This window comes from Colletes gigas, unplaced genomic scaffold (genome assembly GCF_013123115.1).
Source record: "Colletes gigas isolate AHSC1104 unplaced genomic scaffold, ASM1312311v1 Colletes_gigas_Sc00035, whole genome shotgun sequence".
Lineage (NCBI taxonomy): Eukaryota > Metazoa > Arthropoda > Insecta > Hymenoptera > Colletidae > Colletes > Colletes gigas.
This window is the reverse complement of record NW_025106664.1, coordinates 1,754,264-1,769,310: the sequence shown is the minus strand read 5'-3', so window position 1 is coordinate 1,769,310 and position 15,047 is coordinate 1,754,264. Positions and strand designations below refer to the sequence as shown.

General features: G+C 42.7%; 1 protein-coding gene across 3 annotated transcripts in view; it reads left to right on the top strand.

Moving 5' to 3' along the window:
- Window positions 1–15,047, top strand: part of LOC122402392 — a 69,188-nt gene that overhangs the window by 11,732 nt on the left and 42,409 nt on the right. For all 3 annotated transcript variants that reach the window (XM_043405132.1, XM_043405133.1, XM_043405131.1), the window contains exon 2: window positions 6,787–7,590. In XM_043405132.1, the coding sequence (XP_043261067.1) occupies window positions 7,182–7,590 (409 nt within the window). In that variant the 5' untranslated portion in view covers window positions 6,787–7,181. The remainder of the gene's footprint in view (window positions 1–6,786; window positions 7,591–15,047) is intronic.

The window sequence follows — 15,047 nt, the reverse complement described above, 5'->3', positions numbered from 1 at the left end:
CACGTTCGATACTAATTCGCGTCGCGGATCGACAAATTGTATACCCGTCAATAGAACGTGTAATCAATTTACAATTTGGGCAAACGAGATTCGCGAATTACTCGGTATCGCGTGTAATGGAAATCTCGTCGATATTCACTGTCTCCGGTTAACGTTCCCAGAAACGACGTTGTTCCGATTGTCGATAATTGAAATCGGTACTCTATCGGGCGTTATTTCATCCCTTGTCGAGGAAATTTCATATTTGCCCCGAACGTTCGCGGACGGAAAGCCCCGACAAGTTTGAAATCCCCATCCTTCGTCGCCAGTCCGGCCAACCGGATCCCCGGTTATGCAAATATGACGGACGATTCAATCTACTTTCTACTTTTTCTTTCCACCCGGTTTCTTTCGAACGAAAACTCGTTTGTTCGAAAAGTTTCCAGGGATTCTTTTCGCTCGTCCCGCGATTAAATTGCGAACCCGTGGCGAACGCGTAAGACCGCTTCTGGGTTTAATTGTTTATCGCCGGGAAAGCGTTCCCGTGCCAGAATCGGTATTTTTTCCGCGCTACCGGGGCAATCTGCCAGAAATTCCGGGCCAAAAGCGAATCGAAGTTATGGATCTGCCTAAGAAACGTCTGAAAAAAAGTTGCAACTTTCGAAAATCGAGCTCACGGAATCAATTTAAAATTTAAATTAAACTTCTCCCCGTTCTCCCCGAACCCGTAATCTTAAACTAATCAGTTCATAAAACCTCGTCGTTGAGTTCTGCACGGTTGCTATCTTCATCGTTTCGGAGTTACGTTGAAATTATGCAACGACAGGCGGTTGTAGTTCGATGAACGTGATACTTGACACGTTGCTCGAGAGATTGTACTACGTGCACGGTGGTACAAGGTGTTCCAAAAGTCGCTATCCATCTCGATGAATAATTGAAATTTCAGAAGAAAATGTAAGCACGTTCGATTCGTTTGACTACCTGGAAAGTTGTTTGTTTCAAGGTCCTTCTAATTGGCGAGAGAATAGCAAACGGGACACTTTTTCGGTGCCTACTGTCACCGCGATCGTATCCAATTAAATTCGAGTTGGGGATTTTTCCCCCGTCGAAAAGTCTAATTTCGCCAAACTTACGGAACTTGAAAGTTGGACGACTTTTGAGTAGGTTTCGAGTAATAAATTTCCATCCCGGTTGCTTACGACGGTATTAACTGTGTCGAGGCTCGTATGAAAAAGTTGTCGGTTATCAGTAGGACATTCTTGTCGAAAACGACCACAACGACCGCAAAAACTCGTCGACTCGATGGCGGAATACGTCGGGGGGAGGAAACCCAGTCCACCAACTCGTCGAGAGTTCCTTGGTACGCGGGGTCTCGAACAGGAACGAGAGAACCGGATAATTGAGCGAGTGCTCCAATTATTCGGCCGTAGAATGGAATAGCAAGCCGCCGGTGAGCTTTTTTAATCCGATATTGTAACACGATTTTCGAACTTTTTATCAGCCGCTTTAAAATGCTCCTTTTCGTCTGCGTGCTGCGCCCCGACTAATGAATTAGGTTACGGGCTCATTGGGGCGGACTTTGAAAAGGGAATTAGATGCTAATAAAAGGGGCCACGGACGAACGAAAAGGTGTCGTGTGATTTTATTCGACGTATCCGGAATTCCGTAACTGCTAATCGTTAAATCCTTTCATTAGCTTGGAATTATTCTCAAACAACGGGTGAAGCTCGACGAGAGAGTATTTCATTACTATAAATAAATCGAAATTAAAATCTTGAAAGACTCATTTTTCCTCGAATTACTTATTTGCATCCAAATGGAACCTTTCATGTATGGATAAAATCGTAAAAATAGCGTTTCGTTTCTTTATTTAGTAGAGATATTTTAATCGTGACTGTTGGTCCCTTTGGTTCTTCGACTCCACGATTATTAACGATGCTGTATTTACTTGTAATGCGAGTTTAAGTGGATAGAAAGAGGGTAGGGGGTGGGGGTTGTTCCGGAAGCGCGGTGTATGCTTCGTGGAGCGTGATTTATGCATCAAGTTCGATAAACAGGTGCCTAAAATAACGGAATTCGTTGAATAAATATGACACACTTTGCGTCAAAGTGTTTTCGGGCGACGCTCACTTTGCTACGTTTATCCTTTATCGAATCGCTTGATTCGCGTTTTACATCGTTCGTTGTCTCGCGATTCTCGTGGCGTCCCACTCGGGGCATACATTATTTATACGACGTACTTTTACACAAATCGGATATTAACATTACGGACGCAACAATCATATTTCAAAAGTCCACTTTCTATTCCCGGAGAAAGTGTAATAAATTTAATATTAGATTAGAATGGGCATTCTCTTTTATCAACGTTTTCTGAAGAAACGAGCTGATCTTTCGCAGATTCGATCCTTCTTGGATTGATTTTCTCGGATAAAGGATCGCGACGATGAGTTCCAATTGCAGCCAATCACGAACCCTTTTCCGCGTTATTTTAAAAGTCCCCTTTCTACCTATTCCCGGACAAAAGTGTAATAAATTTAATATTTAAATAGTTTTGTTCACGGTTACTATAAATTTAAAATTATTATTATTAAAAATTATTGTCGGTTGCGGAGGTAAATTACAATCATTTTTGGTGAATAGACATAACCCTGAAATCTTACCCACTTTCGAGAAAAAAATTGGAGTAGGTACGGAAATTTTTGGACGAAATTAAAACATTTCAAATTATACTTAAAAAATTCTATTTAGTTGCAGGGGCCAATTACAAGCATTTTTGGTCAATAGACACACCCCCGAAATCCTGCGCACTTTCGAGAACAAAATTCTTTACCGAAAATCTAATGTGAGGCCAGAAATGCTTCCCTGAAAATCTTTAAAATGTCATAACTCCTGAACGGATTGGACGATTTTAATTTTTCAAAGTGCAAACAACGCGTATTTTAGTGGAGAATATGTAGAAATTTTAACAATATTGAAAAAGTTGGTCCTTAACCCCGTAAACTGAGAAAACCCTCCTAAAACTGGTCCAATTTTCAAACAGCCATAACTTCTACAATAGTGAAGGTATCTCATTGAAATTTATTTCTGAAGCAGAGCCCATGGGTACCTACAAAAAAGTGTTAGACAACTTTTCTGTAGAGCGTCAAGCAAATTTATTAAAAATGAAAAACAAATTTTTAAGAAAAATCAACAGGTGTACTGCCAAAATTTTTCGGCGAAAAGAAAATTTTCAAATCGCTTTGGAAAAATTATTTTCGGTTACAGGGGTCAATTACAATAATTTTTGGTGAAAACATATACCTTCGAATTCCTACCCACTTTCTAGAAAAAAATTCAGTACGTACGGAACTTTAAACGTTAATAACTTTTTAACGAAGTCTCCATCAACAAATTAGTATTCTTGATTTTCGTCTTATTTTGGCCTCCGGAATCTCCCATTAAAACTTTTTCCAGGGGTGGCCGAACACCCTGTATAATTTGTTCCGGGCGAGAGTAAAATGGAGCCTTCGACGGGACGTGTAATTACGCGAAACGGCTTGTCGTAGTTTGTACAGCTCTTTATGAAGAATTTCTTCGCGGGTCGGGTCGGATCGCCGCGAACAATCGATTTCTTTGTGCTCGTTCAATTACGCAAAAAGGTCCAGCGCGGGAATTATCAGCGCGAAACGCGCGTATAAAGCATAACACCAAGGAGCTTCAACGTTTTTTTTGCCCCTCCTTCTGTTCCGCGTTTCCCGCGGTGATAATTGCATCATTTGTCCGTTCCGTCGGCGCAGATAAGCTTTTAAGGGAAATTAACAAGACCTTTTCAGCGCTGCGAGCGTTATTAATTTCCTGAGATTCGAGATACGGCCACGACCAGGGAATTTTTAATTCGAAAATGGAAACGTGCTCTCCGTTTTACGCCGTTTTCTTGCCCGGGCAAGAAGCAAACTATCGAAGGAAAGAAATTTGCTTATTGTTGATCGTTGGAAAAGGGTTCTGGACACCCGGAAATTTCCCAGCACATTCTCCACAGCAGATTTTCACAGTCGAAAAAGAAAGTCGTGGAGATAGAAATTGATCACACGGATGAATGATAAAAACTTTTATCGAAAAGTAAGTCAATTTCAAATTAAAGTTACTCGGTGGCTTCCACGAATGGAAATGGTATAACCGGATAGGCGAGATTCGCATTTGATCTCCGTCTAAGAAGAAGGATCCCCGGGTATTATCCTGATTGATTGATCGATTCCTGCGTACAGCCAGCCGCGTTTTCGCACGACTAAATAGGGTGATTTCGTGCTCGTGATTTCGACGGATAATCCATGGAGAATCGACGAATAGAAATTATTAAAGTATTTTAAAATTTCAATTCGTTCTGAAATAAGTATTTTCGCTTGCGGGGCTCAATTACAATCATATTTGGTGAATACACATACCCCTGAAATCCTAACCGCTTTCGAGAAAAAAATTCGAGCGGGTATTGACATTTTTAAATGAAATTTAATATTAATATTTCCACGATAAATAAATACAGAAATGCGTTTCGCGATCGTTCCGATAGAACGAACTTTAGCCATTTTGGGACGCGTGAAGCGGAAGGTGCAAGAATTCGCGGATAATTGGAGACTCGTAAAAGCTAGTATTCGAGAAGTTTAGTACCTGTGTTCCACCGGTCGAACTGAATAACGTTTAAAATAAAGTTTCCGCTGTGGAAATTTGTTTATGGCTCCTAGAAAGGACACTCGAGTCCGGTTGAATGTAGCATTCGCATTGAATAGGATTCAAATTAGATTTAAATCAGCGGGACAATTTGCACGACGTCGAGGTTCTCGAGTTGCAGAAATGGGAGGACGTTTCCGTATTTATTCGGATGTTGAATAAGTCGTTTACCCTGCAAACAGAGCGGTTCTTTCACGGCGGAACAAGCTCGGTCTTAACCAAGTTGAAATGGGCGCTATTAATAATGCATAAGACCGGCGGCGGCGGCTGCGGCGGCGCGGCGATTGTTTAAATAAATTCAGGCCGGGCTTTAGCTCGGGAAACGTCTATAAACATAAAGGGGGATACCGGTAACAATCGGTATACCGCTCGCTGGTAGATTATTGGGAGAGTAGAAACGTTATTCCGAAGTTAATCTCGGCGATCCTCTTTCTTTCCGCTTTCGTGAAAGCAAACCTCTCGGAGAACGAGGCGTACAAAGGATACAAAACTTGATTGCGTTGTAAAAGCACGGGCGAAAAAGTTTGGAAGCGATTGCACCACATTGTGTCGTAACCAACTCGCGCAACTTCCATCGTCTGCCACGGAGCTTTCGTCTTTTAAATCGTCGCAACAGATTTACCATATACGAGGTATACGAGCAGAGTTTGCACCTTATGGACTTTCGTGGCCCAATCTGAGTGACACACTAACCAGAAATTTCGGACGTGATTTTAGCCCCCTCTTCTCATGGATGAGAAAATAAAAAATTTCAAATCGTTCTAAAAAAATTATTTTCTGTTGCGGGGGTCAATTACATTCATTTTTGGTGAACAGACATACCCCCAAAATCCTATCCATCTTCGAGAAAAAAATTCGAATAGCTGTCTAAATTTTTCGGCGAAATTAAAAAATGTCAAATCGTTCTAAAAAAATTATTTTCAGTTGCAGGGGCCAATTCCAATCATTTTTGGCCAATAGACATACCCCCAAAATCCTACGCACTTTCAAGAAAAAAAATTCTTTACCGAAAATATAATGTCTAACCAATGTCTAATTTCCCTTCATGTATATGCTTAAAAAATCATACCTCCTGAACGGATTGGAGGATTTTAATGTTTCGAAATGCAAACAACGCACATTTGAGTGAAGATTATGTAGAAATTTTAAGAATGTTCGAACTAAATATTATTCGAATGAAATAAATGAATCAATCGAACTTCTATTTATAGGATCGTTGAAACAAAGTATCGACTTGATTTCTTACGCTTATTGCTTCGCTTTGTTCCGTACGCGTGCTCCTCGAGGACCGGAAGCTGCCATCTTTGAGAATAAACCGTCCGCGCCGCCTGAATGGCGACTGAAGTACTACTTAAGCACTTCACGCCGCGAGAGAGGAAAGTCACCAGCTCTGATACCAATCAAGACGCCTGTACGAAGGAGAAAAGTCTTGATTGATGTCGGAGCTGGGTACTCTCGAATAGAAATAAAAATATACGACTTGAATAGTCCAGGAAGTGTTGAAGTAAATCGAGGATGTCGTGAACGGAGCTCCATTTTGGAGAACACGTTAAACAAAAAATAATGTGGATTCGAACATTAGAAAAGGGAAAGTACCTTAGAAAATGTTCACATAAACGTAAAAATAATTCTTGATGAAAAAGTAACTTCATGGAAGATGCCATTCCACGTTTTATAGTTCACTTAAAAGTCAAGATTTAAACTCTATTGGAGGATTTGTGGTTGGCAGAAAAAAGCTAACCAAAACGTTCCACCTGAAAGGACTCGTTTCCTTTCGGGATCAATATATTTCGTATATAATCCGAGTTTCGAAAGTTAATTAAAGGTAAACAAATCGATACTCCCTTATGGAAAGAAAACTCGCGCCGCAGCTGTGTCGAATACGGCGCTGCGGTGCGACGATCGTTGCAAGTATCCTCTTTTTCTAAAAATTCTATGGTCTTTTTGGCGTTGCTGACCTTCCACGGAACCTTAGTTCGAAAAAGTATCACTTTATTCGTTCTATTATCAAAATATACATTACAAAATAAACTCGAAATGTACCAAATAGAATAGAATCTCTTCCTCTGGAGGATTCCTCTAACGACAGTGTCTCTGTTCCAGGCAATCGTCCAACCGATAGACACCTCCGGGTCTATGGGACTCCGTTAAATTGTTGTCGACGGACCCCAAGAGCCACAAGGGTAATCGATGATCCAGGAATCTCCCGCGGAAGAGGCAGCCGACAGGACGGACCGGGTCAGGAAGTGAAGTCGTAGCAACGGTGGCGGTCGTGCCAAGAAGATGCGGCTGTTCGCGTGGCCAGGCAGCGTGACTCGCGAGAGGATCGTAAAGGATGATTTGGCGGGCAGCGATGTTGGCTCACGCGGACCGGAGAAAAGTGGCAGCAGCAGCAGCAGCAGCAGCAACAACGGCGGCGGCAGCCACGCGGCCGAGCGTGCCCTCAGAGTCGTCGATAAAGGGGACGCAGGCTACGGGAACACCATCATCGGCTGGGCATGTACGTCATCTACCCGGCGGACGAACTCCTGCGTATCTATGAGAATCCCGTCCGTGATCCTAGCTCAGTGTTGAGCGGCGATCGTAGACCGAGCTGTCGGATCACCGTGATCGCTGTCGACGACAGAAACGACCGCGGCGTCGTCGTCGAGGAGGATCGTAAGAGGCAAAAGGAGCGCAGACGAGGCGAGCGCGGTCAGACGCGCAGAAGGAGAGCCCGACGTAACGAGGCTCGCGATTACCAGGTCACGAAGCCCACTCGTCCAGGGGACGGCACCAGGACTATGCAGAACAGTCGCGGTGCCGGCGGCGAGGATGCCGCCAATCCTCTCAGGGATCTCACGCAACCGGGGCTCAACGAGCACCTCAAACAGCACAATGCTGGCGCCCTCAAACTCGTACAAACTGGTGAGCTTCTTTACCATTTTGCACATCGAATTCTACCTTGTGCTACTCAAGCATTTACAATTGCTTCCTTAAGGGGGTCTTCTAGCGCAAAGTACATTTGTTTAGACCGTCTTCGGGAATTTTTTGCGAACAAACCATGAAATCTTTTGCAGTTAAATTTACAAGGTTTATTTTGTATGGGTTTCAGTGATATTTTTAAAATTTTTTGGGTGAAAAAGAAATTAAAATTGATGGCAGTGCATGCTCCATGATTCTGACCATTCTATTTGTTTGAAATGAAAAAACCTGAATAATTCTTAATTGGTATAAATTTGGCTATAGCTGGTACCAGAACAAAAAGTTTGATTATCAATTTTTCCATGTTTGTTTTGAAATTTCGGGGGTCTCAAAACTAAAAATAAGATAAACTAAGAATTGTGGGTTGCTTTTGGCCTGCATTTAAGAAGGCAATTTTTTCGCGCAGAAATATATAAAATGGTTGAAGATACATGTTCGAAGCAGATATAAAATTATTTTTGGGGGGGAAGAAGTTGGTGAAAAGGTATACAGAAGCTGGAATTTCGTTTTTCCAAACGTAGATCCTTTTACCGAAAGAAGAACGTTTAAAAGGGACCTTCAAAATTGAATTAAACCAAGTATTGCGCTTTATGTAGTTCCCTTGTTAATGTTTGATAACTGTGATGGGAATTTAGAGTGCTTCCAAGGGAACTCCACCTGTCCACTTCAATTTTAACCTACATTTGCAGGACGTTTCATTACATGTCCCCATTGTTACGTGTAAACTATGAAGTGTAACTCGATAATTTTAATTCAGTAGCAAATTTGGGGAAAATATCGTGACTTTAACACTCCAAATTCACTTTTCATCTCAGATTTTCAAGGGCGTACTCCAGGGTGAAGTGCATTTTTTTAGACTTTCTTGAAGAATTTTTTTCGAATAAACTATAACACCTTTTGCAGTCAAATTTACAAGATTTATTTCTACATATTTCACTGACATTTAAAAATTTTTTTTGTCGAAAAAGAGTTAAAATTGGTGGGACTGCATACTCTCAAACATAGTCAAACATAGTTGCTTTTAAAAAAGGCTGTCTCACGGTGATTCTGGCCGTTCTATTTGTTTGAGATGAAAAAACGTGAAAGATTCTTAATTAATATGAGTTCATGTATTTTCCAAACTATATTCTTTACGAAAATGTAAAAAAGAAAGGCGTACACTAAAAGACCTTAAGAGCAAATACATTTTCCTTAAATCTACGATGTCGGGGCAAGTGGTTGATGCTTTCCACGAAATTCGAATACTCGATGACCCAAAAATATGATAACTCTGGGAATATTGATACGTTCGGAGTATTGAAAGCAGACGTCTTTCTCCCAGCGTTTCTTGACGGATAGCTCTCGTGCCTTTTGTCGGAGTATCGCGTGGTTTGAATTGATTTGCATAGCGTACGTAGCCCAGGAAAAAGCCGTTGAAAGTTAGCGTAAGGTAAGCAGCCTTTCCCTACTCGTGCCACCTTATTACACGGAGGCTATCAGATCCGAGCTTGCGTGTAAGCGGCCGATATACACGCAATGTAAACACAATAGCGTCAGCTTCAGAAGGTTCCGACTCGACCGGGGTTTGCCACTATAAATCGTGTATATTGAGTGCAGAAAAACGACAAACACATATTCCTCCAAGGGTGGAATAAACAAATGAAACATAATTTAAAGTTTGGACTCTCGTATCGTATCGTTATTAAGGATTCCGAGCGTCATACGGGATGTTACGATCGAAAGGGTTAATTATCGGGAACGTGCGCATGACGTTCGATACGTTTGATGACTTTTGACATGGTTTGGACCAAGATTCTCATTAGACTCCGATAGGGAAAGTTCGTGGAGGAAGTTGTGGGGCAGGATGAGAAATAATTACCCGACGTTTCCAGAAGTTTATGCGCGTCTATGTTAACGATTAATGAAACTTTGTTACTTTTTTGTTAGATTTACTGTTTTCCCTCGCGTCAAACGTTTCGCGAGACTCAAACTTTCGAGGTTTCGCGCTGTTTATTATGTCGCTCGGCGGCGTACTAAAGGCATCGTAACGGGCGTTTAGGTTTCATGCTCGGAGGCAGTAAGTTACTTTATCGCTGCCCCAAACGAGCCACTTAAGAGACCGCTCGGCCGTCCGGAACGCAGACGGAACGCAGGAAACGAATGCTCCCCTTCCTTTCGATTAATCCTTCAGTCTCGCCGTCGAAACGTTCGGATCGGAAGAAATTTTATCGTTCGGGGAATAGAGACGTCGCACGGCGCCGGCGACAGAAACGGTAATTTTAACCGGAAGGAAGCACGTTTTGGCTCAGATTTCCCTCGGATTTTCCACCGAAAAGTCTGGACCGCGGGCGCTGGCGGTGATTGTGATGTACGGCGATCTCGTTCGCGTTGTTGTAGACGATAAATTTTGGAGAAACGAGCTCGCGGGGCCATAAGAATCGCGAAACGGTGGAATAAACTCGCGGAGATCACGGTTGGCACGGATACTCTCGCTCTAAGGACAACTCTGAGAGAATCTGTGGCTCGAGTGCCCCGAACCGGCCAGACACGGGTTAAATTTATGCGACATGCACGGGGTGTCTCTGGTAATTTTGCACCAAAGTCTCGAACAAATCGCCGGGTTCGAAGCTCTCGGGAAAGCCTGGGTTTTCCGTGCACTTGCGTCTCGACTTCGACCGTTGGACGTTTCTCGGCGCCGTTAAAAGTAACGGGGATATCGCTCGTGACGGAATTACCGAGACACCCTGTACGTGGCGTGTTTCAGCTACGAGCGCTGAAAATAATACGAGTCGTGAGCTTTATGAACGATATAGGGCCAGTCACTGGAGTCTAGCCACAGTCTATAAATTGCAATTGTACACACAATGCAAGAGTTTTTAAATTGCCCGCAAACCCCCCTGTTGTCTTGCGGCGAATAAAGAACTTTATACGTTCGAATCTGGGGAATTAAAAGCCTGAAATTAAATTTAAACGAGAAACGGAATTTCGTTGTGAACGTGTGACACCGTGTGCCCTAGTTAAGCTTTCCATGCCTTATGCCAGGGTAGGTTAATAACAGTTGTGTGACTCTATGTTTATCTCCTCATCTGCGTGTCATACTTTATTTAATCCGTCGATTCACATGGTATACGATTCTAGTCCAACGCAGACATACTGTTATTAGTATTTTTATTATTACAGGGGGGTGCATGAAAACTCACGCTACGCGCAGCCGCGTTTGGCGTCTCTTCGTCAGTTTTATAATACGATCCAGGCAACTGAAACAGACAATAAACGTAAACAATGGGACGGACATCGTTTCATCATCGAGACAGAAATTTTCGAATCAATTTCCTGCTCGTCGAGGAAATTGCGTCCTTCTTTCTGTTCACCCACGGTATTGAAAAAGAGTATTATTAGCTACATTTATTTTTGAACCTTTCTCGTTTTGTTATCTGTCAGAAGCCCCGCTGTCGAACACGGAAATTGAACGCGAGTTTGAAAGCCAATACTGCACGTTGTTGAAATTAAAACAGTTTTCTGTCCCTTGGCAAATAGCACCGGGTTCCATCGACAAATACACGCTGCATTCGAAAGTTTTTTAATTCCCCGTCGAATAACAGAACCCACGTTTTCCGAGCAATTACTTTAACGAATAAATTTCGAAATATCGCTGACGACGCAACGGAAACCGCGAAGAATCGCGCGTCGAATGGAACTTATTCGACCACGGGGGAGGAAAAAAAAACTCGATCAACACCGGGATAAACTGGGAGATTCGACGATGTTCGAACGTTGTAAATATTGTGGGTATTTGCAATGCAGAATTTTTTCTCGTGGAGCAAACAATGTTTCCCCTGGCTCCTCCTCGAATAACGCGAACATTTTCAGGCTCGGGTGTATTAACGTCAGATTTTCAAAATATAAAACATTAGATTCATTTTATATCTTTGATATAAAGATACAAGATTCGCGAAGACAGAATATGTCGACGAGTGGTACAGTTATTGGTAAATTTGTACAGTGACGTTTGAGAGGAAGTAGAAAACGAGGAGGCACAATAGGATCGGATATTACAGAAACGGGAAACAGAGTTTCCCAGAAAATGTTGACTCGCGTATCGTTATTAGCGTCGACCTGACCGCTGGGAAGCAATTATTCAGTGGACTTTATCAAACTGGGTCGAAAAATCCATGGAAACGCGGGGTAAAAATAAGAAATAATACGGGGTTGCCTAGTATTAAATAATGACATCTGGAAAACGGCTACCAAAGGCATTCCTTTGTTTGCAAAAGAGAAATGGTACATTTGGGTCATGTACCAATGGGTATATCCGTGGCGCCGGCTGCTTCTATGCTTTTAACGTACACTGTCGCTCAAAAGTTTGGAGCATCGTCCGATCTCCAAAATAAATGAACGTTCTTATTATTCTCCACCCTTTGTTTTCATAAATCCGAATCAGTCGCTATTTAAATTCAGATTGGCGTTGTTACGGGCGGCAAACAATGTTTGAAAGCTCCATCGTTTCTGCAACACGTTTTCACCTTTGTACAGTTGCCTTTTCCTTCACTTTTCTTGTATCTTACCATATTTGATTTTCCTCTTTGTTACCCTCTGCAACGATAATTAAACGCAGATTTCTGGATTTATAAACTTGCTCAACAAGTAAGTTCATCGAGCGTCGAAGCGCAGAACGGATGAGATCGTTCGAAAGCAGCCCCGTCGGACACGAATTCTCGCGTTAAATCGAGGAACGCGTCAGGGAAGAATTCATTATTCATCGCGTCGGCCAGCGTAAGAAATTCACTCTGGAAGGGGCGCGTGAGGCGTTGAGGTTCGCAGAAATAAACACCGATTTCCCTGGTAAAGACGGAAGCCCCGAAGGTGCGAGAAATTTGTCTTCCGGGGACGAAGGCGCGGAGAGGACCGTCGGACATTTTTCACGGCGAGGCGGTTTCTTTCGAGGCCAATCACACCGTCTCGTGACCGAAGATTAATTATATCAAGGGCGTGTGGTTCTATTACGAAGTCCTTCTGTCATCGGTCTCTGTCGAACGCGATTTCATCGAGGCGTTCCGTTCTCGAAAACGTCGAAACTGATTAACCTTTGTCCAGCGCGACGCTCGCGATCGATCTTGCCGATCGATGGCTGGAAAAAAAGTTTGAAAATTTGCCTGGTTATACAACGTAGGAAGTAGAGAACCTCACCTTCCTTTTGTACACTTTTATCGTAGACTGTTAGCAGAGAGTGCACTCGCAGATCGAGTTTATCGAGTTACGGCGGTGAATCGTTGAGTGGAAAGAGACGTACAAGTTGTTTCTTCGTTTAATGCCCTTCCCCCACCCCCCTCTCACCCGCGAAGAGAAGAAAAATTGCAAATTACCGTGGTTCTAAATTGGAACAAGAGACCTACGTTGTTTGCAGACTCTTAGTTTTAAGGGGCAAATATTTGTTGAGTTACGTTAGTAATTCTCGTGCTGAAAGACGGTTTATTCCATCTTGCCCCCGGGGGTAGGAAATCGCGAATTTATGCGATCGAGAAAAAATGAAACGTAACGCGGCGCGATAAAAGGGAATATCTAAAAACGGTGGCGGCGGACGAAGGAAACCGTGTTGTAATTTTTTTAAATCTTAAATCTGTGAAAAGTTTCACGCACGAATAATCCTCGAAGAAACGTTGTTCGCTCGACGACTGCAACGCACGCGTTCGCTCTTACGCTCCACCAACAACAATTTTCAACATGTAATTTTCTCTTGCTAGCATAACCCGCTTTGGTGAACTTTGTCGAAAAGTCTCGTAATTTTCCTCTCTATTTACGGCCGACCACGCGAGAAGATTTACGCGGTACTTTTGAGGCTTTCCCGACATTTTTCTTGCACGCTCGCCCGTCGAAACCCTCTTTCCCGAATCGATCGACGACCGAACCGAACGCGCTAAAAAAAAGCTTTTATTTCAATTTTCTGCGTCGTCGAACGACGTTTCCCGCGAAACAGCAAGGCGCAGCGATGATTCGTAAGTCGAACATTTCTATCCCTCTCGAAGCCGGCGAAGCGTGAAAGCTATTTGAGAAAAAGTGTCGAATTAAAGATTGAAGAATCGCTATTGGTGTTTCGCAAGGTGAAACGTTGGCGTCGAACTAATTTTTCCGAGCGCCCGAGTTATGTATCGGAGTCCCAGTTTATGAACGAACGACGAGACAGGGAAGCCCTTTTGCAAGCAACGCGTTAAACAAATGCAGTGAAACACGCCAAGGGGTTTAACGGTAATCACATTACGCTCGTTGCGTTTCCATTGTGGAATTAATTATTTGTTTACCGGCACGGAGTGTAAATTGGTCGGTTCACGCATCGCAATTGTTCGCTGGAGGTTTACTTGTTTGACTGTTGTTACTCGGATATTCGGATTTGCGTGGAACTAGTTTGCTAGCCGAGAGTCCAGGACTCGTTTATCGGTCGAATAAATCGCGGACTTTCTTTGGAGAATTTTCATAACATTAACCTCGCAACGAAGAGGAATTGTTTCTGTTTCGAGTACGTATATTATTAGTTGGATACTTCTAATAGGAATTTCTAGAATTTTGTATTTAATTAGTTCCCGACTAAACGCTCGTTTGTGCTTCGAGCACGTTGTTTGATACTTCCGGTAAATGTTCAAGAATTTATAGAACTTGCACGATGAATCGCGACGATTTAATAAATTCATGTATTATCAAAGTTTGCTGAAATCTAGATTTTCCTGTTCGTCGCTCGCGCGAGGCTGAAATTATAATGCGTCTTCCCACGCATATTCAACTACCGCTGCGCATTCGTTACGAGCGAACGATATAGTGTACTTGCTTCGCGAGATATCGCGGGCGATATTAAATGCATTTTCCCTGGTAAAATGCGACAATAAATAGGTTTCGTAAAGTGCTCGAACGAGGAAAAAATTTTCTCTCCGGAAACGATATTCTATGGCTGTTCGAAAATTAATTTCGCAGCAAAGAACGATGACTTTGGAGTAATCGTGTGCTCGAGAGCGGAGGGGAACGCAGGTGATGGCAATAATTATTCGCGATAAAAACGACGTGTCACGGTGGCGTCCCGGTGACACAAATACTTGTCACGCGAGCGACAGTTCATTTTTCCATGAATAGTTTACGTTATTTCGTTTTTTATTTTCACCGCGCCACGACAGTTTCTTCTGCTTTTTACCACCCCGCGGTTCGCATCGATTGATTTCGAACGAGACAATTACGCGGACTGCATTTCTGCCCAACTGAAAACACGCGACGATAAAAATAATAGATAACGCTAATGATAATGGAAAACGAAAGGTACTAGATTACGCGGAAAAGAAAAAAAACGATACAGCAATTTGCTAAATGAATCGTTTTGCGTCAAAGCGGTTCGCTTAATGATTTAGCTCCTGCGCGTTTCGTTTTCAGTACTTCGTTTATGC